Source organism: Aspergillus brasiliensis, assembly GCF_001889945.1.
Source record: "Aspergillus brasiliensis CBS 101740 unplaced genomic scaffold ASPBRscaffold_2, whole genome shotgun sequence".
Lineage (NCBI taxonomy): Eukaryota > Fungi > Ascomycota > Eurotiomycetes > Eurotiales > Aspergillaceae > Aspergillus > Aspergillus brasiliensis.
The window spans coordinates 3,171,092-3,196,751 of NW_027137443.1; the positions used below are offsets into that span (position 1 = coordinate 3,171,092).

General features: G+C 52.3%; 5 protein-coding genes across 5 annotated transcripts; 3 read left to right on the forward strand and 2 right to left on the reverse strand.

The window, feature by feature from the left end:
* Positions 1–546: 546 nt before the first annotated feature.
* On the reverse strand, positions 547–2,973 carry ASPBRDRAFT_115826 (uncharacterized protein; the record flags this gene model as incomplete). The annotated part of the gene is made up of 1 exon (XM_067616928.1): positions 547–2,973. The coding sequence occupies one exon, from the start codon at positions 2,971–2,973 to the stop codon at positions 547–549; it is 2,427 nt and encodes an 808-aa protein (XP_067483747.1).
* Positions 2,974–3,663: 690 nt separating this feature from the next.
* Positions 3,664–5,110, forward strand: ASPBRDRAFT_38979 (putative pyrimidine 5'-nucleotidase). The gene is made up of 5 exons (XM_067624043.1): positions 3,664–4,002; positions 4,068–4,080; positions 4,142–4,177; positions 4,242–4,667; positions 4,736–5,110. Exons 1-5 carry the CDS (start codon positions 3,733–3,735, stop codon positions 4,906–4,908), a joined length of 918 nt encoding a protein of 305 aa, XP_067483748.1. The 5' UTR covers positions 3,664–3,732; the 3' UTR covers positions 4,909–5,110.
* Positions 5,111–5,283: 173 nt separating this feature from the next.
* ASPBRDRAFT_145460 (putative dynactin) lies at positions 5,284–9,845 on the forward strand. Its single transcript, XM_067619240.1, has 2 exons — positions 5,284–5,805; positions 5,871–9,845. The coding sequence occupies exons 1-2, from the start codon at positions 5,368–5,370 to the stop codon at positions 9,615–9,617; spliced, it is 4,185 nt and encodes a 1,394-aa protein (XP_067483749.1). The 5' UTR covers positions 5,284–5,367; the 3' UTR covers positions 9,618–9,845.
* A 474-nt stretch (positions 9,846–10,319) lies between these two features.
* On the reverse strand, positions 10,320–16,281 carry chsE (chitin synthase class Va). The gene is made up of 4 exons (XM_067624499.1): positions 16,039–16,281; positions 15,792–15,980; positions 10,506–15,736; positions 10,320–10,448 (listed from the first exon to the last, which is right to left on the reverse strand). Exons 1-4 carry the CDS (start codon positions 16,149–16,151, stop codon positions 10,417–10,419), a joined length of 5,565 nt encoding a protein of 1,854 aa, XP_067483750.1. The 5' UTR covers positions 16,152–16,281; the 3' UTR covers positions 10,320–10,416.
* Positions 16,282–20,201: 3,920 nt separating this feature from the next.
* On the forward strand, positions 20,202–25,636 carry csmB (putative chitin synthase; the record flags this gene model as incomplete). Its single annotated transcript, XM_067617046.1, has 4 exons — positions 20,202–20,494; positions 20,548–24,174; positions 24,221–25,488; positions 25,539–25,636. 4 exons carry the CDS (start codon positions 20,202–20,204, stop codon positions 25,634–25,636), a joined length of 5,286 nt encoding a protein of 1,761 aa, XP_067483751.1.
* Positions 25,637–25,660: the final 24 nt, after the last annotated feature.

Here is a 25,660-nt window from a genome sequence, read left to right on the forward strand (position 1 = left end):
GAGGTTCAACAACTTACCTACCTACCCTCTTGTGTTCTATTCTGCAGTGTCTCTGTCTGCCTACTATCTTCCAATATTGGATGTCGAGATTATTTATATGCCAGCATAGCGGCTTTGAAAGGTTGATGATTCCTGCTTTATATTGCGTGTCCGCCGTCGATACCTATTTGCATAGCCGTCTTGCGATGATGAAGCCATTGTGTGTTGTGGAATCTATCATGTCACTTGACACCCGATTTCTAAACATATTTGTAGTGGTATTTCTGATGCAAGAGATTATGCGGCTATTCATTTGTCCTTGTTCTTCTCCTATGCTCTCTCTCTCCCCGCATCATAGTGGTGTGCTGCTATACTATGGTACAGGATGCTTAGTACATCCAAAACACAAAACGCTTTTTAGATACAAACATAGTTCAATCAATCAAAGGCATTTGATATATCCGAGGCGAATGGACCAAATACGATCACTCAATCAATCAATCAATCAATCAATCATTATGGGCCAGGATCTTCATGTCCACGTGGTCATTATAGTATGATACGTCCTCAGTAGCGTTGAGGTACTCGGTGGACTACGTCCCTCCCTCCGTCAAGGATGACCCGCTCCGCGGGGTTACTCCCCTCGTAGTAGCGCTCGTCCCGCACTGGTCGTGTAGCAACATATACAGGCCGCTCAATGTATTCTCTGGGCTGCCGGACAGCATCGTCCATGTAGACGCTTACGTCTCGACCGCTCGGCCGGACGCTTTCGACCCGCTGGATCATCGGCGGCTCCTCGTACCGGCTGGTGGGCGGGCGCACACTCGGCATTCGGACGATCCGCTCCCGGGGAAGTTCAGCCTCGTCCAGGTAAGGGGGACGGCGAGTCCCATATTCAGTCACCTGCACACTGGCGCTACGTGGGAACGGCTCTCGTTCATCCAAAGCCCCGGCGTACGCTCGCCGTTCGCTTGGAGCCGGACGAGCGTAGTCGGTGACTCGTCGATAGGCAGTCGGCGGAGGCGGCATGTCCTGCACATATCGCCGACCGGCATACGGATCCTCGAGGACAGATGCCGCCCGCACACTGGCCGGGCGCAATGGAGTCCGGTCGTCGTAGACATCGCTTCTCGGTAGCCGAGTCGAGGGCGGAGGCATCGCCTGCAGCCTGGGAGCAGGCACCGTCTCATAGTACTGATTGCCATGTTCGTCAACCACTATCCGACGCGGTGGTGGTGCCATTACCCGTGCAGGTTCCTCTTCATAGTAAGTCTCATGGAATCGGGGTGAGTTGGGCGATTCGCCAGCCGGAATATAGCGTCTTGTCGGCGGCGGCTGCGCCAGCTCATCATAGTACCGAATTCTTTCAGGTGGCGGACGCTCAACGATAGCGTAAGACCCTGCCCGCACGGATTGGGGACTGGCTTGGTCAACATATTCACGGGCATACTCGGGTTGCCGAGCCTGATGCAAGCTGGCAACTCTGCGCAAGTCTTGATCGTCCCGGACTGGCCGGCGAGCACTGAGTCTCGAAAGGGTGCGCTGAATTCCAGGCTCAGCATGGGGCTCATACACCTCGTACTCATAGGCGGGATCCCTAATATGTGTTTCTCTCCGCTCTAATACTGGCGTATAGCGCGGGGAAGCAATGTCAATGTACACAGGTCTTTCTTGTGGCTGGCGGGTCCGGTAAGCGTGTTGGGTGTCTGTGAATGGCGGAGGTGAAACGGGCTCCTCCTTGATGAATGCTTCTTCGACATGGGGCGCTGCTTGCGCTCTGGTATACGATGGACGACCTCTGTCATCATGCAACCTCCTACGTTTCCTAGACGTCAATGGCTGAGCCGCAACCTCAGGGCTAGCATGGCGCTCTGGACCGTAATCCGGACGCGATTCTTTTAATTGATGGACCGAGGGCACCTTGGCGATGGCTAGCGGGGAGACGCGGGACGGCTGCGGAGCGGCAGGTGAGGTTATGTGGTTTCGCACAATTCTTACATCGCCTCCCCGCGAGAGACGATTCCGCTCAGGCACTCGATCTTCCGGCGCCCGTCGTTTGGTCCCATTCGCATAACCTCTCTGAGACCCATAGTTATCTTCCCTCTCCATCGGTGCTACCCCGGGAGCCGGTGGTGAATACTCCGGTTCTTCATACGCATCGGTCGGCTGGTCGGGTTCGGGATATTTGCGGGCGGCGACGTCCACCTCAGCATGGTGCGGCTGCCTTTGATCATAGGGTACTAGGTGGTCTGCCACGGGGTAAGTATCTTGCACATCCTGATCCGATCCAGTTCTGTTGAGGGCTTCAAGCCGTTGCAACTCATCTGAATAGTTCTCTGCGGGAGCTTCCGTAGCCAGCTCCTCAGAATTAGACTGCGGAGCTGGAGACTGCCTCTGCGGCTCGCCATGCTGGGGGGAGTCGGGGGCTCTACTGGAGTAGAACGAATTCTCGTCAAAAGAGTCACTGGGCTCTCCAGCACCAGGTGCCTCCACGGACGGAGACGGTTTGACCATCTCAAAGGCCTTCACTAGCACATCAGAAACGTCAAAGTCTGGTTTTGTGTCTTGTAGAGAGGCCTTCTGCCTCGATTCCTGCCTTTTCTGTTCCAACTGTTCCCGCAGCACTCTCTCTACCCGCTGCCGCTGTAATTGTATCTCAGCTCTGACTAGGTCATCTGACTTGGTCAGAAATATGGGATCAATCTCCGAGGCAGGCTTAGGGACTAAACGCGACGGCCCGGTCGCGCCGGAAGGAGCGCTTCCGGCACTGGGAGCCTGCGACGTCGCCGGCCTCTGTGCCAACGGAGCGGACGGAGGGAGCTGCGGTTTCGGGGGAGACTTGAGCTGGTTACCCGTCTTTACCTGGGTGGGAGTCGAGACAGGGGGGACTCGAGAGGCGGGCTTGCGCACAAACTGCTGGGGCACCTTCAATCTAGGGTGAGTTCCAGAAAAGATATCGTCACTTATTTTCAGAATCTTTTCATACTCCTGCATTTCCTCACTTGCAGGCAGCCTGCTAGGTATATTACTACCTGAAGCCGGCGAGATCTGGGCTGTTGCCATGGTCTAAAATAGAAATAATACCCGGAGGAGCGACAGTAAAAAAACTTAAGTTGCCCGAGAGGAGCTGTTTTGTCACACCAGTCACCAACAGACCGACTGGGTTTCCTGCATCAGCTTTTTCTTTCGGCTGTAGCACTTTTAATCCAATTCACTGCCTCACTTGACTTGGCGGTGGAAGACTAGGATGGGTGGCCAAGAGAGAGGAGTGGATAATAGTGAGGGTGAATAAGGGTGAGCGAGGGAGGGATGGGGGGAAAAGGAAGGGAAATGTGAGGGAAGGTCGGTGGATGGATGGGGGTGAGGATATGAGGTGCGGGAAGACGTGGACGGGGGCGGTTTGCAGAGGGAAAAGCGAGGCCAGCTCCGTCGAGGCGCCAGCTTGCAAAGGCACCGCACCGCTAGTTTGAGGTCTAGTCACTGTTCACGGCTGGATGCTCCTTCACAGCGATTTCATGCATGGCCTGATTGGATGTGCCAGTCTGTATGATCCCTGATGAGAGAATAGCTAGACTGCTGGTAGAAGCGCCCGTCCACCAAGTCAGCCGACAGACAGCGAGTTCGGTGAAGCCAACGCAGGAAAAGCAAAAGAACCAATTTGGTCGGGAAGAGATTGGAAATGCCGCGCCGGCTGCTCCCGCCATCGCCGAAGGAGTCACTCTGATTCATGGTTAGTTCTCTCGTTGCGCAGTAATGCCCCCTCTCTGTGGCATTAAAGTGTCTGCTATGAATCATTCAACCCTGCGCTCCCTCTTGCGAATTCCTTTCGCTCCCAGAACATATCGCGCCCCATCTACTGCTCCATTCCTCCGCGGGACTCTCACCTGCCACCGCCCGAATTTCTTGTCTCCGCATCGCAACAATATACCTTCATACCCCCGAAGGACAATGGCCACCACCAGCAGTCCGGCCAGTGCGCCGCTAGACCCTCGTCCGGTCTTCTTTTTTGACATTGACAACTGTGTATGTGGACATAATCCTCATATTCTGATTGTACTCTTTGTCACTGACCTGAAGTGTGTTCGCAGCTTTACTCCAGAGGTGGGAATTCGCGAACCGAGGTATTGATTCCAGGATTGACTGACACAACTACTCCGTGAAGGGTGCAACATCCACGATGAGATGCAGAAATTGATCAGTGAGCTATCGCGATCGCAGTATATTATATACACTTGCACTGACTCGAGGATTGTCCATTCCAGACCAATTCTTCATCAAACACCTCTCCCTGAATGCCGATGACGCACATATGCTCCACATGAAGTACTACAAGGAATACGGTCTCGCCATTGAAGGTCTTACGCGCCATCACAAGATCGATCCCCTGGAGTTCAATCGCGAAGTGGACGATGCGCTGCCCCTCGATGATATCCTCAAACCGGACCCCAACCTGCGCCGGCTCCTCGAAGATATTGACCGCAGCAAAGTGCGAATGTGGCTTCTCACAAACGCCTATGTAACCCATGCAAAGCGGGTGGTGAAATTGCTGCAGGTGGACGATATGTTCGAGGGCATCACATACTGTGACTATGGCAAGTTGCCGCTGGTTTGCAAGCCCAGCCAGGCTATGTATGAGAGGGCGGAAAAGGAGGCAGGAGCTTCCAGCACATCAGAGTGCTACTTTGTTGGTGAGTAGCCCCTCACAGTTCCCTGTTCACTGCGCAGGTCCAACGCAAGTGCTAACAAGTATCTTAAGATGACTCTGGTCTGAACTGTACTCATGCTGCCGACCGGGGCTGGGCTGTGGCTCATCTCGTCGAGCCTGGGTTACCCCTCCCCCACGTGCCGGCCTCGCAGTTTATGATACGAAGCCTGGAGGAACTCAGGACCTGCTTTCCTGCCTTGTTCAAGTCCAAGCAGGAAGTATAGATTTAACCACATCATGCAATAGATAGATCTTATAGATGTACACGGCCTCTTGTGTTTCAAGATGTCACGAAGACTATGAGCGATATTATCATTCTGATTTCGACGGGTTCTTTATCTTGGGTATAGGTACATATTTATAAACACCTGGAAGCACATATTGTGTAATTGGTAGCCTACGAGAATATGACCTTTTAATAGCGCATAATCACAATGTATTAATAACTTATCCAAAAAGAGCAGACCAGCCAAGGTGAGGATAGACTTGGACTGAGTAGGGCTACTGTGCTGCCTTTGTGCCTCAGGCATGAACAGCCGTGCACGAGTCGCGTCCTGAGGCTCCGAACGGGGGAGCTTCCCCGACAGACACCGTCAACAAGTCAACAACATCCCATTTCCCTCCCCTCTTCCACAACAGGACAATCCTGCACAGGGGCTTTCTATCGGCCTGAATGCTGCAATATGGCTGACCTATCTCCGGGCCATGTGGTCACTTTGACCGACGGTCGGCAGGCCACCGTTCGGTTTGTTGGCTCGACACAATTCGCTGCGGGAGACTGGATCGGCGTGGAATTGGACGAGCCCACGGGCAAGAACGATGGCTCAGTTCAAGGGGAGAGATACTTCGACTGCGAACCGGGCTTTGGCATGTTCGTTCGGCTCACTGCCATCGCTGCAGTTGTTGAACAGCCCGCTCGACCGACCAAGCCTGCCGCTGCTAAGGGGAATGCCACCACCACGCCAGCCAGCCGAAGTCGCGCTCAGAGTGGTGTCACTCCAGGGCCTTCCGGGCTCAAAAGACCGACTTCTCTGTCGTCTGCGACTGCAAAGAGACATAGCGCCGGAGCTTCGAGTCCCACCTCTGCTTTAAGAGGGGCCGCTCAACGCTTGTCAACAAAGGTATCGTGCCGGTCCTCTAGCACGCCAATGGTAATGCCTAGAAGCTAACACGGGTCGCACAATAGTCTCCTACGAAGTCACCGACGAAACCTGCCTCCACCCCCCTTTCGAACAGATCTTCTGCAAGCAGCACACCGCGGCCGTCTGCGGTGACACCTAAGGCTCGGACATCCATCAGCTCCAAGACGTCTATGGGCCCACCCCCTCCTCCCTCGGCGACCACTCGCGCATCACGACCTTCGATATCGGCTCCGGCAAGTAGGGCAGGCAGACCAAGTGTTCAGGGTACAGCATCGGCGCCGTCCGGATTGTCAAAGCGTCCTGTGCTGCGGCCAACGGGCTCAAACAAAGCCTCGGAAGAAGCAGAAAGTGTAGCAAGTCCTCAGTCTGAGGAATTGGAGATCAGCTCTCATGATGTCGAAGAAGAAGTTGCAGATGACGCGGATCTGGCGCCCAAGGCCCCGAAGCCTACACCAAGCTCTTTGCGGACAACTACTACCAGTCAAAGAGCCCAACCGACTTCGTCACATCGACAGTCGCTAAGCGGCAATGCTGTAGCAAGGGAACTGGACGAGCTGAAAACCAAGCTCCGGGTCATGGAAAAGAAACGGGCCGATGACCGCGAGAAGCTGAAGACACTGGAACAACTTCAGTCAGAACGGGACAAGTTCGAAGGGATTATCCAAAAGCTGCAAGCGAAGTACCAGCCGCAGCAGCTTGAGATCAACGAACTTCGGAAGAAGCTGAAAGAGTCAGAAGCAAGGCTCGAGGAAGTTGAGAGACTCCAGGCGGAACATGACTCGCTCATGGAAATGGCCACTCTAGACCGCGAAATGGCGGAAGAGACTGCGGATGCTTTCAAGCACGAGGTCGAGACTCTAAGGTTGAGGGTTGAAGAGCTTGAACTGGAGGCTGAGGTTCTGCGCGAAGAAAACGAGGAACTTGGTCAGGTCATGAGCCCCGAGGAGAAGTCCAGTCATGGATGGCTGCAGATGGAGAAGACAAACGAGCGTCTTCGCGAGGCCCTCTTACGGCTCCGTGATATGACCCAGCAGCAAGAAGCGGAACTCAGGGATCAAGTCAAGGAGCTCCAGCAGGATTTGGAGGAATTTACGGCCATCAAGTCTAAATATGAGAAGACCAAGCAGAAGCTGCTCGTGGCGGAAAATAACGTGGAAGACCTCAAGCAGCAGTTGGAAACGGCCCTGGGAGCCGAGGAAATGATCGAGGAACTTGCCGACAAGAACATGCGTTACCAGGAGGACATCAATGAGTTGAAAGCGGCCATTGAGGATCTGGAGGCTCTGAAGGAGATCAACGACGAACTAGAATACAACCATATCGAGACGGAGAAACAGCTGCAGGAGGAAATCGACTACAAGGACGGCCTCTTTACCGAACAGACCCGCCGGCTTGCCCAGCAAGATGAAGTCATTGAAGATCTAGAGTACACTCTTGTCCGCTTCCGAGAACTTGTCTCTACCCTACAGGGTGACTTGGAAGATATGCGTGCATCCCAACAGATTTCCGAAGCCGAGGCTACTGATCTCTCTACGCGCTCCCGGGCCATGATGGACCTCAATCTTAAACTTCAAGCCTCGGTTTCGAAGGCGCAGACAAAGACAATCGACATTGAGCTCAACCGCATGGAAGCAGAGGAAGCGGCGCAGCATTTGTCCATTACAAAGCTGTATCTTCCCGAATACTACGAGAGTGAGCGAAATGCTGTTCTCGCACTTCTGCGCTTCAAACGCGTGAGCTTCAAGGCGACCCTGATGACCAACACTTTCCGTGAGAAGGTCTCCGAACAGGCCTCTGTATCTACTCCCCTTGAAGATCTTTTCATCGCCCACGAGGTCATGGAGAAGCTCTTGTACATTGCTTCTCTCTGCGACCGGTTTGTGAACTACATCACGAATTGTTCTGCAGAAGGCTTTGAGAGTATCAAAGGAGCATTGTTCGAGATGGAGCCGGTTGAACGCACATTGAACTTCTGGTTAGAAGCTCTGAAAAAGAACGACGTGAATATGAAGAAGTGTGCTGTTGAGCTGCAGCGATCCATTGCACTTTTGTCCCATCTCGCCGAGACTCTTCTTCCCAGCTCTTTGGAGACATTTGCTGACGAACTGTGCATGCGTTCCATGTTGGCTCAGGCCTACACCGACCATGCAGCCTCCGCAATTTCACGTCTCAAGTCGCTGTTCCAGTCGAAGCTTGTGGTGCCGGAAGGAGGCGGCGAGGAGCACACGTTCCTGTACAATAAAATGGAAGGACTAGTGTCCCAAGCCCGGGGCCTTAAGGTTGCCATGGGAAAGATCAACCGCTCTCTAGAGGACCTTCGCTCGAGATCTCTTGCCCTTTCGCAGGACGTTGTCGGCCCTTTCAAACAGGCCGAAGAGGCTGCCAAAGACTTGTCTGATTTAACTCGCCAGCTTGGAGAGAACATTGTCTTCCTCGTCATTGATGAAAGCCGTACGGAGCCTCTATCTTTGGAAGAAGCATTGAACACCATGTCTCAGATCTCCACCCTCTACGCTCATCCATCTGAAACCGGAAGCGAGAGCAGCGATACGATGTTCCTCATTGGCAACAGACTTCGCAGCCTGGGCGGGCTCCTGGAGGAGCTCGACTCCATCACGTCCGATCTATCAATCACGACCGAATTCGAGAGACGTCCCTCTCCATGGACCGTCCGATCTGCGGAGCTCAAGTCCAACAAGACCATCTCCCCCGACGCCGACGAAGAGATCCGTCGCCTGAAGAACGAGATCCACGAAGCATCCACAGCCCTAGGCGTTAAGGACCAGGCTATCGAAGAGCAAGCCATCAAGGTCGAGCTGGTCGAGTCCCGGATGCGCGAAGCCAGCAAAAAGGCATCAATGGTGAAAGACCTGGAAGCAGAGCTCGAAAAGATCCGCACCCGAGAAACCGAACTCTCATCCACCGTCGAAAAGCAACGCAAAGACCTCGAAGCCCTCGAAGCCGAGCGAGACGAAATCAAATCCCGCCTCGACAAAGTCAAACGCATCTCCGGCACCACCGGCGCCACCACCACAGAAGGCATTGCCGTCGACGCAGGCGTCTCCCTCGCCACCATGCGCGAGAACGAAGCCCTCCGCGCCGAAGTCGAAAGCCTCCAAGCCGCCGTCCGCTACCTGCGCGAAGAAAACAGACGCGCCAACATGCTCGACCCCTTCTCCGTCCAACGCTCAGCAGACCTCTACTCCTGGCTCGACGTCCCTCTCACCTCCACATCTACAACCACACTCACAAACCCTCCCGCCGACAAAATCCAACACACCGCCCACGAAAGCAGAGAAGTCTTCACCCACCTCCTCAAACTCACCAAGGACTCCAACGTCTGCGACCTCAAAACCACTCTCACCTCCAACAACACCACGCGAACAGGCTGGCGCCCCTCCAAAACCAAACTCCGCTACCAAGTCCTCCGCCAGCGCGAAAACTTCTCCCGCTGGGCCGAATGGCGCGACGAAATCATCTCCCACGAGCGCGAACAAGACCGCGTCGCGGCCGCTAAGAAAGAGCGACAGGCTCGTGAGCATGACCGCAATCGTACTCGTGGCCATGTCCCGCGGAACTCGGCTTACGGGGCGAATTTCCCTCATGGGTTGGGCCATGGCATGATGGGTCGGGCATGGCAGATTCTGGGGATGGAGCATGAGGGAAGGAAGGCGGCTGCTGGTGCTGTTTCTCCTGTTGGTGTTGCGTTTAGCGATAAGGATGAATTGGGAGTGGAAGAGGGAGGTGATAGAGGTGTAAATGGGGAAGCGACGCTGGCGTCGTTTGATTAAGATCGTACCATGAGCAGATAGATATACTGAGGTAATGTAGCTAGCTATCTAGTAAGTGGCTGGTTAGTAGGGTGGGTGCACTGCTTTTGGGTTGATGTGGAGCGTGTGCCGATATACGATACCATTGCTGTTTTGTATATGTGTTATTACTCCTTGAAGGCATGTTTGTGCTTATATCATTTATTCTGGACATATTGCTTGTGCTAGCATAGAGTAAATATATTTGAGATGATTTTTCGTTCAATTTAGTAGTAGTGTGACGTTCCTTTCTAATTCCAATTCAGATGGATACGTTGAATTGATCTTAATGTGAATAAAGTTGATAACTTATTGGAGTGATGGGTTCCGTAGGCATTATACATTGATCCTTTGTATAGTATGTACTTGGCTGTAAAAAAAGCGATGACTATCTAATGGACATGTGGTCTACCTTTGCAAAAGAAATCAACCGCTCAATATGCCCCATAATGACGAACAGACAGACATATGCAGGCAGAAACACACATCAGAAAACAAGAGTAAAAGATAATGTACAGCGCCACGCCAGAGCTGTTTGTACAGCTAATGAAACAAAAGGTAACAGGAACGATAACGACATTCGTTGATTAAGCATGCATTTTGGAGTGAGATGTTGCAGATGAAGAGATAACGATAATAATGATGTTGATGCAATCGTCGTCAATGTCATAGACAGATGGAGGATGTTTGGATCATGTCAGGCTAGAGCGAAGGACTAGCTGACTATACCGGTTGTTGCGCATCTATGTAGATGCCATTGATGAATCGAGAAGCAATTGTTTTACAGATTGCCGGCGAGAATGGCTTCGGTGGCTGTAGTTAATCTTGTTAGTAAAATCCTGTTAGATAAATGCTTTCGAGCAGCCTTACCTGAGTTGATGTATGGGCGTTTAGCGTCAAGGTTGACGCCGAATCTCCTCTCAAGTTCCAGCTTGATGCTCTTCTTGGTCACCGTCATCAAGTCTGCGGTGCGCAGGATCTCACGGATCTCCGACAAGAGGACATCATCGCCAGGCAAATGAGACAGATCTTCCATTTCCATCTCCATGTTCCGGCTCATCATTTCAGAAGGTGCCAAAGACATGCGAGACGAATAACGGGGAAGGTTGAACTGAGACACCGGTCTCGAAGCCGGGAATCCGTACTCAGACTGCATTGGGTGGTAGGACTTGGTGCCGTAAGAGAAACCAGAAACTTCTGAACGATCGTCCCGCGAAGTCTGTGCTTCCCACAATTCGGCCTGATATTCTTCCCACGTCTTCTTAGGGATAGATGCCGGGTCAAACTTTCCTTCGTCAGAGATAACGACCTTGCGACCCTTCTCTCCAGTGATGACACGGGTATTACCCCAGGAGAAGTCGTCCATGTGCCAGAATGAGTACAAGGGTAGAGCCAGTGACGAAATAGGGATACCGAGGATGTAAATGATCATCCATCCAATCATCTCCCACTTACGCCGGAAGATGAAAATAAGTGCCTGTAGACCGTAGATGGCGGCCAGAAGCACGAACGCCGTCCATGGAATCGTCGATGTGTCGTGAACGAGCCAGTAGATCAAGTAAACGATGTAAGCGACGGTGACAGGTTGAATGATTGTACTGATGAGATCCACAAACACAATGAAGCGCATACTGAAGCAACAGAAACCGCAAAGCTGGTTCAGTGGTATCAGCTCAATCAGATTGTGGACCGTAGAGTTAATCCACCGACGACGTTGCGACAAGAACACAGCAAAACTCTCAGGGGCGATTGTGTAGGCTTTAGCGGCCGAGATATACTTTGTCTTGTACTTGGGATGGTGCTTGATGAGCAGTGTTGTCAGATAACGATCTTCACCCAGGTGCAGCAAGTTTTTCATGTGGAGAGTGTCGACGCGGATTTCCGAGTAGGCTTCAACGATTTCTTTGCTCACGAACAGAGGCTTCCCGCTCTCGGCTGAGCGGATGCGATACATGGTGAAGCAACCCGGCAAGCAAGTGATGGATCCGAACAAACTCTCAAAGGCTTTGACAAGGTTGTGAGAGATATAGTATTCGTAAACTTGGATCATTGTCACCATTGACGTCTTGGCGTTCGATAGAGCAGTTTCACCACAGAGACCCAGAATCCGGGTATCAGCCAGCAGAGTTGACACCATTCGTGTTGCAGCATCAGGAGCCACCACGGTATCGGCATCGACCTGTAGGATAAACTCATAGAAAGTGGGATTCACACCAATGATATTGCGTATCTGGTGGTACATCTCCAACTCCATAGGACTCATGGGAAGGTTGTAGTGGACGCGGTTGAGGAACCGCATAAGCACCATCTGGGAGTCACGCTTTCCTCTGTTACCTGGCCGAGCGACCTCGGAGGGCTTACCGACCTTGACAACAACCATGAAAGGCACGATGTGGCCCATGACCTCATAGAGACCCGAGTAAATCTTACCCATATTGTGCTGTTTCATACCTTCGCCCAAACTCTCGAAGCTTAGCGGCTCGGGGTCAACGGATTCGGGCACGCCGAGAATGTCCAAGACGATTCGAGGAGTAGGACGGTCGTTTCCTTGTCCAATAATCATACCGTCACAAATAACCACGAGAAGTTTGCGTTTGTCATCGTAGCGCATGCGAGCCATCGAGTCAATAGCACGGCGGAGCGATTCCTCGTCTTCGGTGTAGGCAGGGACTTGACAGATAATGAACTTGTCGAGATTCTCTGGGAGATTTTTTCTTGAGAATTGCAAGGCCGCCAAAAACTTGAAGACGACAATCAAACAGATAAAAATCGAAATCGCGAGGATGAAGTAGCGGGCGAATTGACAACGGGGCGAATTACGTGTATCCACATGGCCGACAAAGAACAGATTGTCCAAACAGAGCTGCATACGTTCGCGCATCACGTCGGAAATTTGCAGGTCCTCCCAGTATTTCGTGAGATCTTGACCAGGAAGTCTTTGGAAGAGTTGCACGACCAGGTCATCCATGAAGTCTCGATCGACGTTGGCGGGGACCGATTTGCCCACCGGAGCTTGCACTCTTCGCCCTCCGGCCACATATGTCGTTAGGTCGTAAACCCTTCCGTTAATACTTCCAATATACTGTGACTTTTCTCCCAAAGTTTTCATGTAGGTCGGGGTGTAGCCAATCCATCCCTTGAAATAGTTCGCTTTGAGCATGATCATCTGCTCCTGGAACCAATCGGGACGCGAGTCATTAGTGAAGTAGCGGAAGTCATGGTATACCCAGTTGGTATCGCTAGTACTGACGGTGGTGGCCGAACCGGAGACGTTGGTGGAAGAATAGTCCAATAGCACTGTAGGGTCAACCGAGCCGTCTTTGCCTGGGCATAGAGCCGAGACTTGAACTGGAAAAAGACCGGTGGCATCGGTACCAGCATACTTCTTGAGTTGTTTCTCCGGGACGATATCTGGATAGTGAGACGGCATGAACTTGCCCAGATTGAAGACTACACCGCGAATCGCAACGAAGGAGTTATGCCCATCTTTGCCGTTGTGCGAACTCAGCTCTGCTGTGGAATACACATGCTGCGTGGGACAAATCAAACCGGGAAAAGCGACGATAAAGAAGATTGCGAAGGCACAGCTGAACCAGATGATCAAGTTGATCGCAAGCTTCTCACGCCAGGCGACCCTGACATCTTTCCGGGACATGCGTCCAAACATTTTGATCATAAAGTCCGGGATATAGAAGGTGAGCAGGTAGACAATCGCCATCCAGCGCTTGCGACTTCCGGAAACAGGCGCCTCATCCACCTCCTCCATCTTCTTTTCATTGCCCTTCTCCAGCATTTGTTCTCTCGTGTCCAAATTCCGGAACATGTCACCTGAATTGAACGCAGAGGCGCCAGCGTCTGAGCGCCCGTCAAACTCGCGGCTACTGGAGTACCCCTGTTTTCCCTCCTCTCCGTAGATAAAGCCACCCGGAGATTGATCAGTTGGGCCAAGGAGTCGGACTTTCGAGTCAGTGTAGCCTCCAGCCCGTGCGTGGAGGAGGTTATCGCCGCCTTCATCAGAGCCTTCCGCAGGATATACAGGGACAACACGCTCGCCTAACTTGGCGAGATCGGCCCAGCAGCGCTCGCTGAGAAAGACGCCTGTGCTGCCTACCCTAGCCTCGTTGCCTGGCCATCGCTTTTCATCCAAGACAACCTCGGACTTCTCTTTGTCGCTCCCCACAACAACGTTGCCGATCTCAGCCAGGCCGAGAAACTCGGCGAACGGGAGGAAGATGCTGAAGTCGGCGTTTCTGAGTCGCTGACTGATCTCCGCAATGCCAAAGGTCTGGACCTGTGCTCGCACGCATTTGCTATCGAACTGGTTGGCAATGCGGCGATCGTTGGGCTTGAGACAAAACACAAAGTAAGGGTTCAGATCGGGAGAGCCTAAGCATTTGGTAACAATATCCAATGAAGAAAGGAACTGGCCCGCAGCGCCTTGGATACCATGAGCCAGCATGGTACTCTTCCGCCGGCCGGAACTCTTGGTCGTGCTACCTGCCTGACTCTCATAGTCATCTTGATCGTCCGCTACAGGCGCATCAAAGGCTAACCGAGATGGTCCAGCCTTCCGCCTAGCCATGCTGGGCATTCGCATGGGCTTGGAGCTCACCTGTGCCTGCATAATCGCGGTCCTCTCCTGAGGGTGGGTGACTGTCTGCAAAGCTTCTTGGCCGAATAGGTCTCGCACAAAGTCGCTACTTGTCGACCTCATCAGGTTCATGAGGTCTCCCGAAATAACATCGCCATTTTCCTCCAAGAGACCGTGCACGGGGTAATCGACCTCTCCGGCGAAATGCTTCACCGTGAATGCGGTCCGGGCACCTTGGGAAATCAACGTAGTTCCTTGTCCCGTGCCGCCTACTGTGATGGCGGGATTTTTATTCTCAAATCGCTTTTTGACAGACTCGAGGAACTGAGTCTCAGTCCGGCCCCGCTTAGTCTGATCATCGAGTATACTAAGTAGGCCATTCCCGGATTTGAGTAAGCCACGAGTAGCATCGCTATTGTCAAAATAGCTCGTAGCAGGCACAGTAACTTCTTCACGATCCAGCATTTCAGCCTTCCGATCGAAGAATGACTGCAGACAGAAATTGTACAGGGACTCTGTGGCGGCATTGCTGAGGAGCTGATCCAGCGTAGAGCCGGTTGCGCTGGCTTGGGAGAATCCTGGGAAGTCAATAATGGAGATCGTATTTGCAACACTGTCTTCAGCCGCGCATATCCGCTGATTGATTCCCTCAAAGATATAGGCCACCAGCAGCGAGTACAGGGTGCGTGCGAGCCCATCAGCGTTCTGCCGTGCGCCCTTTGGATCAAGCATAACCGTCACGCGTTCCCGACGAATAGTCTTTGTCCGATACCCGAAGCTGGTCTCCAGCTCTTCGACCCCCAATCCCAGGAAGGCCGCGATAACAGAAAGGACATCCTTGTTCTTGACGACGGTAACAGTTTCGCCACCCTCATGAGAGTAACCGCCAGATTCCTCGGCCGTGGTGGTTGTGGCTTGGCCACTAACAAAATCCAACTGACCAAGGTGAAGAATGGCAGCAAGGATTTGGCAAAATTCGGCTATCTCACTGCGAGGGAATTCCAACTTCCTGAGTGCCGTCTTGAAATGTTGGAAACCATCGGCATCATTGATTCCGACTTTAAGCTGGGTGGGGTGGCCGAGGTACCTCCACCTCTTGTGACCGATTGAGGCCCCGGAGAGCTTACCACCACTGGTCGACACATGTATAGAACCGTCGAAGCCCAAGTGTTCTTTCTCTGCAGCGCTGGTGCCGGCTAATAGATAGTAGAGCACGTGAAAACTACGTTCTCCTGTGGGCACTGATGCAATGCGACTACGCTCCAGCCTGTGGTCGATAATCTTACCACCGATCAGGGTGGGGTTGACCGAGGAGGACCCGTCGTATTGCAGTTCCAAGAACAGACCAGCTTTGGAAGCAGTCGGTGTAGTCACGGACTTGGTCGTGGTCAAGGTATCAAAAACGAACGCAGCGTAAGATAGCTTGGAAGAGAGCGGGGTCGAGGAGAAGGAAAGAAACGATGATAACAGATGTGAGCGAATGGTTGTCTTTCCAGAACCGCTTTCACCACTAAAAATGGTCAACTTCCCGTCCCAATCTGTTATCAACTTGTATGTAGACTCACAGGAAAACAATGGCCTGGTTTTCTCCGCGGGCACCTAACCGAGTAAATGCACGTTTAGCGAGGTCTTCTGCCTCTCCCATAGCACTTCCTTCCTTGTCGCCATCAGGACCGCGGGATGACGTTGTATATGTGTTTAAGCTGATCAATGCCTGGGAAGAAAGACGGGCTGTCGGTAAGCCCACATGAAATCTTTTAAGAGCCGCCGTCAGTGAAATGAACTTCATACTGGATGACGGAGAGAGCCTACCGGCTGGCCAAGTGCGCCGTCAAATGAGTATCGGACTGTAGATGTGCTGGTAGGGATGGTAACGACGACTGGGCATGGGACGGCGTACGCCCGGCGGGTGTAGTTCCAGCCATATTGCTGGTGAGGTTACCACCTCAAAGGATGAGGTTGTGGAAGCTATCAGGCTTTCGCCGCAATCAACCACAAGGGCACCTGCAACAAAATCTGTAGAGACTGGCTGACAGAAAGCGAGATCTCGTCTGGACCCCAATGGAACACTTCAGCTATGCTTGGCTGGGGTGGACTATTTGGGACCGAGGAATGTTCGATTATCTGGGACGGGGAATTCCTAGTAATCTAGGGAAGATAGGTGCATTGCTCGTATAGAAGGTAAATGCTAGCCGATCACAAGACAAAGGACGATCGTGACTATCCAAATCTCCAGGGTGGTGAATGTGAAAATCGGAACCGTTCTGCTGACGGAGGTAGCGAGAGGCAGGAGTGGCGCGATTCGGCCAAACGATCGTATATTAGGCGGTTTGAGATGGATAAACGAGGGATGCTCAACGGGGAGCAGTGATTAGAATAGATTAAGAGGGCCAAAACAACTGAATGACGAAGGAAAAGAGAAAAATAGGCAGTCAACAAGAACAAGAAAGCAGCACCCACAAGTGCGACAGAGACGGAAGAGCACAAGTTGCTGCTGGGAAGCTGTCCGGGGTTAAGCAGCGGGAACAATAATATGGACTACTGTTGATAAAGGGAAAAACTTACAGACTTTGGGCTGTGGTTGGTCGAGCTGCGACTCGGCGAGCCAGCACTAACAGTCACTATGTTGCCCGACTGGGTAAGTCCGTATGGGACTGGTACCAAGACGGCGGGGGGAGGGGGAGTTGCAAATTACTAGCGGGCCGGTATCGAGGGTGTTTTAACACGGGACCAGCTCGGTGACGGAGAAATCAATTCAATTCATGTGGATATTCTATGAGGCCAGCAAGAAGAAGAAAGATGAAAGGAAAAAAATCCTCACAGGCCAGTATCTTTATCCTGGGAGGCCAGAATCATGTAGGTCATCATCACATCCCAGGTAGTGCGGTGCTTGTTTTCTTCCCACTTCCCACCTCCCGTGTCTCCTGAGATTGGGGATTATTTTTGGGACGATGCATCCTGCGCTGACAGCCGAGGACCCGCGGATCCTCAGCCGGTGGGGATTTTCAGTCCGGTCGGTCGAACCGTCCCTTGATGGTTACTGGTTAGGTTAAGACCCGAGCCAGTCCAGTCAATGAGGGGACCATTTTTAGATTAATTCCACTGGCTGTGGGATGGTTAAGAAGGAACAGAAGAAAGAATAAAAAAGGAAAAAGAGCAGAGACATTGGTCTCAGTTCCGCCTCGATGTTTGTTCAACCCTCGAGCTGAAACCACCTCGATTTCAAAAATTACTCTCTCTCGCTCTCAGTCTGGGGTCTCAGATATACTACGCAATAACTTCCACATAATACTTTCACTTACTGCTGCGAAAAAAAACAAGACTAACGGACTGGCGAGAATGTGAGACGATCAGGCTTCCCGGCCGCCCCAATCTATTCTGGCAACCGGATTCAATCTTATGTCAATCATTCAGCGCCACACGCAGGAAAAGGGGGTCAGTCCCCTGCCCTCCCTTTGACAGCAACTCACGCTCTGGTGACCGACAGGAACCGGGGGGCATGAGGCCTCAATATATGCAACAAGGCCTGCAGCGTCTCGAGTTGATACATATTACGAGTCAGTCGGCTGGTTAGCGATCTGCGGTTAATATCTAATAGATAGAGGATGGAGCCATGGGCGTCGATGGCGGAGACTTGACTCCGACTGTGGGATTCTCACTTTACATCCTCGGTCGGGAGATCGTGATCACCCACCACCATTCATAAGTTACAAATTCACAAGAGTAGGGGAGAGAGAGAGAGAGAGAGAGAGAGAGAAAGCCAAGAAGACCCTGCGGGGCCCGAAAGAACATAAAAGAAACAGACTAAGCAGCTGGTCGGGGTGGACCGATTGGATCATTCGATCTGTTGATGAAACTAGGGGGTGGGATTTTCCTCCGCTGCTGATGGTCGGTGGTAAAGCTCTTACTCAGTTACTCCGTAGAACACGCTGGAAGATCCAGTTTTCCACCACCATCATCCATCCATTTCTACCCACAAGTGATGTTTCTCTTACTCCAGAAGCCGTGCTGGATGAAGGCAGCCCAGAATAACAACTACCTGACCATGTTCAACTACCTCTTGTCTTTGTTGAGACGACGAAACGTCACCTGTAACAGGCACAGCTTGAGGTTACCCAACTTAAAGTTTCCCTTCATACCAGACCAGTCATTTATTTATTACTAGATAACTACTCCATACATAGTCCCTACTAGAGTTTCCCTTTTCAGCATGACTAGTCGGACTCTACTATCAGCATCATACAACCACCTTACCTATCTAGTAAATAACTACGGAGTAAAAAAACTACTGTGTCACACGGGCGGCTTTACAGATTATGGATGCTGCAGAATAAAAACAATGGCCAGGTTTCTCGGGGGGGGCGCACTCCTTTGGAACAAAAATAACAACAACATCGAGGCGACCCGCCGGCACTTGGGCGCGCCATCGTAAATCATGCATGATCTTTGATTTTTCATCACAGCATATGACAGCCTGCCCCTCCGCTCCAGTCGATAGATATCCAGAAATAGCAGAGACAAAGCCAACGGACCCAATGATGCTTGTTGGCAAAGGTTGATAAGGTGGTGGCAAGATGGTCAGCAGTCATTGGCTTTGACTGAGACATTAAATGCTGTCCTGCCGGGTAGATCCAGTCGCACTGGCTGAACGCTGGCTGGGAGGCCTTACTAGTACCGTACGAACGTACGAAGAGATACGGCCTACCCTTTCAGGTATCGAGCCCCAGTTCGGGTGAGACAAAGTGTGCCATTTATAGGGTCCTTAAGGGTCTAGGGCCATGGATCTGACCCTTTTGAACCCCCTCCATTGGCTGGCTGTAAAGTACTGATGCACGCCACATGACATTTTCAGGGAGCCTGGTGCTGGCACGGGAAATTTTCAATACTCCAGTGCAAGGGCTCTCTGTTGCTACTTACCTGCGCCTATAATGTATTATGTATCTATGTATGGGTGCTGCAGGAGTCAAAATTTTGTTATTTATCTTTCCTTTTTCTGCTTTTTTTCACATTGGCTTTCTCGAAGCCCTCGTCGCATATCTCCGGACCTAACTAAGTTAAGTAGTCGCAAAATGTGTGCGAGGGGGAGGCGAAACGGTGTGTCCCTTTTCGGGAAGCTCCTAGTTCGGTTACTAAACGACCTATCGCCTTAGTTAGAGTTGACTAGCCGGTGGCTAGCAGCAACCATAGTGCTTTTCTCTCGGTTTTCTTTGCAATTGCAAGGCTCCTGGAGGGCCGAGGATTACCAATGAGAAACCCGGGCGACGGGACAGAACCTCAATTGAAACAAGCAGCCCACCCACTCACTGCAGACGTAATTTTCATCCTGCCATACCCGCCTATCCCCACTAGAGTTAAGCTGTTAGCTGTAAACTAAACCCAGAGATACCATACAAACAACAGATCGGGGCCAGTGGCCTCGCATCATGCTCTCGCTCTCTTTCTCTCGCTCTTCTCTTTCTGCTCTGTTGCTCGGTCTTCTGTCGGTTTTAGTTCCCCTCTCATTGCTGCTTCTTTGATATTCATTGTTTTCTGTTTCTGTCAGTATTGGCTGTGATTCTTTGCCTTCCCATTCTCCGCTGCTTCTGCTTGGTCCGTTGCCTATGTTTTGAGCATAATCTTAATAATTCGCAGCCTTTCGTATGGCAACATTCGCTACGGCCCATTGCTTCTAACGTTCGCTCCAAACGATACAAATCGCCTGATCGCTGATCTATACCCGCGAATACATCTCGATCGTTGACATTCAACTCCAGTGAAGCCAGCTCTTATTTTAGAAACCCTCAATCAATCCCGTCGTTTGAGTTTATTCACATGCGTCAATCGCCTGCCACCCGGTGAAGCTTGCGACACCCCATGCTTTGACCAGCGCTCGATATCCTTCCACTCGTTCTATTTGGCTATAAGAGCGACACCCGGATTGGCACTGCGCCTTACTGCTATCGTTATACAAATTCTGTGACAATCAGGACATAGCCATGTCAAATCGCTTCTCAGTCTATTCCAGCCATTCGACGGGCGTTTCCTCGTCCCGTCCAAGTGCCCCCTCAACTGTGACGACAACCACGCTGCTGAATGCGCTGCATGCACATTACAACTCAGGGCAGCCCTACCAACTCGATGCAGGGACGAGCTTAGTGGTGAACACATGGGTTACTGCTACAGGGGCAAACCCTAATGGTCAAGAAGGAGGTACGATAGATCGGGATTTGGCACACAGAGCGTGGGAACATGCACGAAGACGAGCAGAAGATGGATGCATTGTGCTATGGTAAGCATGAAGCTCTCAACTACATGTTTGGACAGAAGGCTAACTTGTTCCAGCTCAACCCATCATTCCACCCCCTCCGTATTTGAACCTTTTCTGGCAGCGCTACCTCTCACCACTCCGAACATCGCATTTACCGCTCTTACCGCTCTCAGACCCTTCCTGTCCGCTGTAACCTCCTTCAACCCTTCTTACTCTCTGTACTCTGCCCTTTCCGCTCGCTACTCCATCAACTTGAAAGGTGATATCGTAGGCCTTTCACTGGCCCTGTCCACCTCCGGCATCAATGTGCGCAAAGGCCTTCTTGACATCCCTACAGAGGCTGGTTTCCGTGCGTTCGACGTATTTTACTACCTTCTAGCTTCAATCTCGACTCCAGCAGAGCGAGAGTTTCTGAACCTGAAAGATGCCTCCTCGTACGCTCTGCTGAACAAGTCGGGCACATATACGCCACCTCCGTATCTCCCAACCGCTGACGACGCTGCTGCGGCGGAAGACTTCAGAGCTGCGCTCAAGTCGATCGGCATCAAGGGAGCGGCTCAGCGTGGTCTCTTGTCGACCCTTACCGGTCTGCTGAAGCTTGGTAATGCCACCGGCTTTCTGGTTGACCAGGAAGATCTCGAGGAAGCATGTGATGAAGTTGGCGGTCTGCTGGGGTTGGACCCGGAAGTTCTGCTGCACAGTTGCTCCACTGATGACCGCGAAGTGCTGATCTCGGGGATTTACGAGGCACTGGTCGACTGGGTGATCGGGAAAGCCAACGAGGCCATCTCCAGCGAGCTTCAAGCGATCCTCGACAACGACCCCAGCACCAGTGGTGGCTCTGGTCCAGGCGGCCAGTGGACTGACGATGACACGGTGAGCATCACCGTGGTGGATGTTCCCAGACCTGCGCTGGGAAAAGCCGTGGCGGTTCGAAACGTCTTCGATGATAATGCTGGTATCAACGCAGAGATGAAGGAGGATGGCGTCACTGTTCCTCCTGTGGGACATGCTATTGCAAACGATGTCTCCTCTGCAGTAGCGCAAGTTGAGGCGGACCTCGGAATCACAACGGGCTCTGCCTGGCACGAACGCGAGTATGAACTTGGCAAGCGGCAGGAAGTGCTGGAGAAGGTTGGACTGGAAGTCGACATGGACTCATTCCTCCGGAAGCTTCTGCTACCCGTTGAAGCCGAAGGTATCACGGTTGGGCAGCGGGGCCGATTTGATCTTCCGGCCACGCTTGGCAGTAGCAGAGTCTGGCACCATATCTCTGTCCACCCAACTGACGATCTGCCGGAAACACTCAAGACTTTCGCGCCTACGGCCGCCTGGTCAGCAGGAGTTGTGTCCCGTCAATTGCGGGAATGGAGACTCGCCGAATGGGCCAACCGTCGCCTCCGACAGCTGGACTTTACGGCCGATTTTGACATGGATGAATTTGTCGGCCGCTATTGCCGCCTCGGATGCGCTGAGGGCCGGGAAGGTGTTGAGAGCTGGCTGATGGAGAGGGGCTGGACCAACGGAGATGCCTTTGTGGGCCACCAGCGAATTTGGATGAGAGAAAATGCATGGTGGGAAGCTGAAACGATGCTTGACATGAAGCCAGATGAGCCCGCGACAGCAAACCCTTTTCTGTACGAAAGCGCCATGCTCAATGCTGGTTTGCCCCATCATTATGCCGGCACTCCAATGGCAGAGTCCACCAGCCTTCTGGGCAGTCGGGATGACCTCCTCAACCACCGCCAGAGCACTTTAGCACCTAGTTTCCATGGTGGCGCCAAATCGATTGCTCCAAGTGTACCTCAGACTCTCAACATGGGCGGAGATTATGGTCTCGGCTCCAAGGGTGATACCAAGAAGTGGGATAATCCGTATTCTGACGAATACGCCCACTATACCAACGGCGAGCTCGACCCTGAAGTCGGCGACCCTAAACACATTGAAAAGAAGACCATCACCCAGGGCCGGCGCATCTGGGTCGGTTTTGTTTGGGCGTTGACTTTCTGGATTCCATCATTCGCTCTGCGCTGGGTCGGCCGGATGAAGCGTCCCGATGTTCGGATGGCCTGGCGCGAGAAGCTCGTTCTTATGCTTATTATTCTCCTGTTCAACGGTGTGGTTTGCTTTTACATTATTGCCTTTGGTGATCTACTCTGTCCAAACAAGGACAAAGCTTGGAATGAGAAACAACTCAGTTGGCATGCTCTCGACAATGATTTCTACGTCAGTATCCACGGAAACGTCTACGACATTACCAAATTCTGGAGGCTTCAGCACAGTGATTCCTCGATTGAAACAACAACAAGCAATATGAAACCATTTGCGGGTGAGATCCTGGATCAGTATTTCACCCCTCCGTTGACTCGCTTCTGCTCGCCATATGTGACGGAGCAGTCAGTCACTCTGCAATTCAACGACACCAATGCCCTCGAGTATCCCAACGCGGAGCACTACTGTGGATCTTATCACACACCCAGTACCACCACGAAGCTGCACAACATCACTTGGTACGAGGACATCTTTCTGCCCAAGATCAAGACCTATTACAAGGGTCCCCTTGTTTGGTCGAAGAGCACCGTGCAAAAACAAGCGCAAGATAGTCAACGATACTGGGTCATCGTTCATGATAAGATCTATGACCTCACGGACTACTTCTATACCGCCGAATTGTTCAATAATGATGACACTTACGCCTTCTTACCCTCGAGTGTTACCGACTTGTTCAAGAATTATGCGGGTGAGGATGTTACCGACAAGTGGCAGAATACAACGGACTTCCGGCAGTCACAGAACTGTCTTGACTATGTCTTCTATAAAGGCAAAGTCGATTTCCGCGACAGCCCTCGTTGTACGGTCAATAACTGGATTCTTCTCTCGTTCACCGTCCTTATCTGCGCTGTTATTCTCGTGAAGTTCGTGAGTGCTCTTCAACTTGGCTCCAAGCGTCGCCCTGCGCCACAGGACAAGTTCGTTATCTGCCATGTGCCGGCGTACACGGAAGGTGAAGATGCGCTGCGTAAAGGTCTCGACTCTCTCACAGCTCTTCAGTACGACAATAAGAGGAAGCTCATCTTCGTCATTTGCGACGGTATGATTGTTGGTGGTGGAAATGATCGTCCTACGCCAAAGATCGTCCTCGATATTCTGGGAGTCGATCCCAAGGTCGACCCCCCGGCGTTGCCGTGCAAGTCCATCGGCCAGGGTAGCGAGCAGCTGAATTACGGGAAAGTGTATTCTGGATTGTATGAGTATGAGGGTAATGTGGTTCCGTATATTGTCGTTGTCAAGGTCGGCAAGGAGTCGGAGCAGAGTCGGCCCAAACCTGGCAACAGGGGTAAGCGTGACTCGCAGATTATGATGATGCAGTTCCTCAATCGGGTACACCATCGTTCACCCATGTCGCCCCTGGAGCTGGAAATATTTCACCAGATTAACAATGTCATCGGCGTGGATCCCGAACTCTACGAATACTGCCTGATGGTGGACGCCGATACCAGTGTCCGAGAAGATTCCCTCAACCGACTTGTTGCAGCTTGTGCCAATGATGCACGCATTGCGGGCATTTGCGGTGAGACTAGCCTGCAAAATGAAGAGCGAAGTTGGTGGACGATGATCCAGGTGTATGAGTACTATATTTCTCATCATCTGGCCAAGGCGTTCGAATCACTCTTCGGCAGTGTCACATGTCTCCCCGGATGGTAAGCTGATTCAATTCTCGACAAGCTCATTGACTAACAAGAACAGTTTCTGCATGTATCGTTTGCGGACTGCCGATAAGGGCAAGCCCTTGCTTATTTCTGACAAGGTGATTGAGGAGTATGCCGATAACGATGTGGATACACTTCACAAAAAGAACCTCCTCTCGCTCGGTGAGGATCGTTTCCTGACTACGCTCATGACAAAGCACTTCCCGGAGATGTCCTACAAGTTCATCCCCGATGCGTTCGCCAGTACGGCCGCGCCAGAGACCTGGTCGGTGTTGCTGTCGCAGCGTCGGCGTTGGATCAACTCGACCGTACACAACCTGGTGGAAGTGGCCGCGCTGAAAGATATGTGCGGATTTTGCTTGTTCAGTATGCGATTTGTCGTGTTGGTTGATCTTCTCGGAACCGTCATCCTGCCCGCGACCTGTGTCTACCTGGGCTACCTGATCTACCGCGTTGCCAGTCATACGGGACCCTTCCCTATGATTTCGATTGTCATCCTGGCGGGTGTGTATGGTCTCCAGGCGATCATCTTCCTTCTGAAACGGCAGTGGCAGCACATTGGCTGGATGATCATCTACATCTGTGCCTATCCCATCTACAACTTCATCCTGCCGCTCTATTCGTTCTGGAAGCAGGACGACTTCAGTTGGGGTAGCACGCGTGTCGTTATTGGAGAAAAGGGTAACAAGCGCGTGGTGGCGGTGGACGACGAGGGCTTCGACCCGCGCAGTGTGCCGCTGCAGCGCTGGGATGACTATGCGCTGGCCAACAACCTGCCGGGACGTCGCGGTGACTTTGGTATGAGCCAGGAGAAGATGTACGGGGGACGGTACGATGATATGGCTCTAGAGATGGATGACATGCATTCGAACTATTCGTCCGTGAAGCCGGCGTCGACAATCCTGACTGGCTTCCCGCATCACCAGGGTCGCCATGGCAGCCCGTACATGCCGCCGCAGTCGCCAGCACCTTTTGCCAACGCTCCGGGTAACCGCAACTCCCACATGTCAAGCTTTACCCGGTACACGGATCAGCCGTTTGCCAGCGGACATATGGCGTCACGGTCGTTGGGCAACCTCAGCCAGGTGCCGGACGGAATGACGAACCGCCACAGTGTGGGACTGATGCAGAGCACGGAGAACCTGCTCGGGCGGCCTAACTCGCGCAGTCCGGTTGGCGGGATCTCGCGGCCAGTGAGTGCGTTCGACTTCCGGGGGAGCGGTGGGCCTGATGAGGGGTCAATCACCGAGGCGATCCGGGCATGTTTGGCAGAAGTGGATCTGGACACGGTGACGAAGAAGCAGGGTAAGTTCTACCATTGATGGGTGCAGATGACAGTGAGCTAACGGCAACAGTGCGAGCATTGGTCGAGCAGCGACTACAGACGACGTTGATGGGCGACAAGCGAGCGTTCCTCGACCGACAGATTGACCACGAGCTGGCCAATATGTAAAAAGTCGAAGTGAGGAAGAGATGG

What these genes read in the sequence shown, in the direction of transcription:
- chsE (XM_067624499.1), bottom strand. Translation starts at nt 16,151, where the DNA reads ATGGCTGGAACTACACCCGCCGGGCGTACGCCGTCCCATGCCCAGTCG. An exon ending in ACGGCGCACTTGGCCAGCCG is followed by an intron (nt 15,981 to 16,038) that starts GTAGGCTCTCTC and finishes GGCTCTTAAAAG; the next exon opens with ATTTCATGTGGGCTTACCGA. An exon ending in ACGCCCATACATCAACTCAG is followed by an intron (nt 10,449 to 10,505) that starts GTAAGGCTGCTC and finishes GATTAACTACAG; the next exon opens with CCACCGAAGCCATTCTCGCC.
- ASPBRDRAFT_145460 (XM_067619240.1), top strand. Translation starts at nt 5,368, where the DNA reads ATGGCTGACCTATCTCCGGGCCATGTGGTCACTTTGACCGACGGTCGG. An exon ending in CTCAACGCTTGTCAACAAAG is followed by an intron (nt 5,806 to 5,870) that starts GTATCGTGCCGG and finishes GTCGCACAATAG; the next exon opens with TCTCCTACGAAGTCACCGAC.
- ASPBRDRAFT_38979 (XM_067624043.1), top strand. Translation starts at nt 3,733, where the DNA reads ATGCCCCCTCTCTGTGGCATTAAAGTGTCTGCTATGAATCATTCAACC. An exon ending in TGAGATGCAGAAATTGATCA is followed by an intron (nt 4,178 to 4,241) that starts GTGAGCTATCGC and finishes TGTCCATTCCAG; the next exon opens with ACCAATTCTTCATCAAACAC. An exon ending in ATCAGAGTGCTACTTTGTTG is followed by an intron (nt 4,668 to 4,735) that starts GTGAGTAGCCCC and finishes AAGTATCTTAAG; the next exon opens with ATGACTCTGGTCTGAACTGT.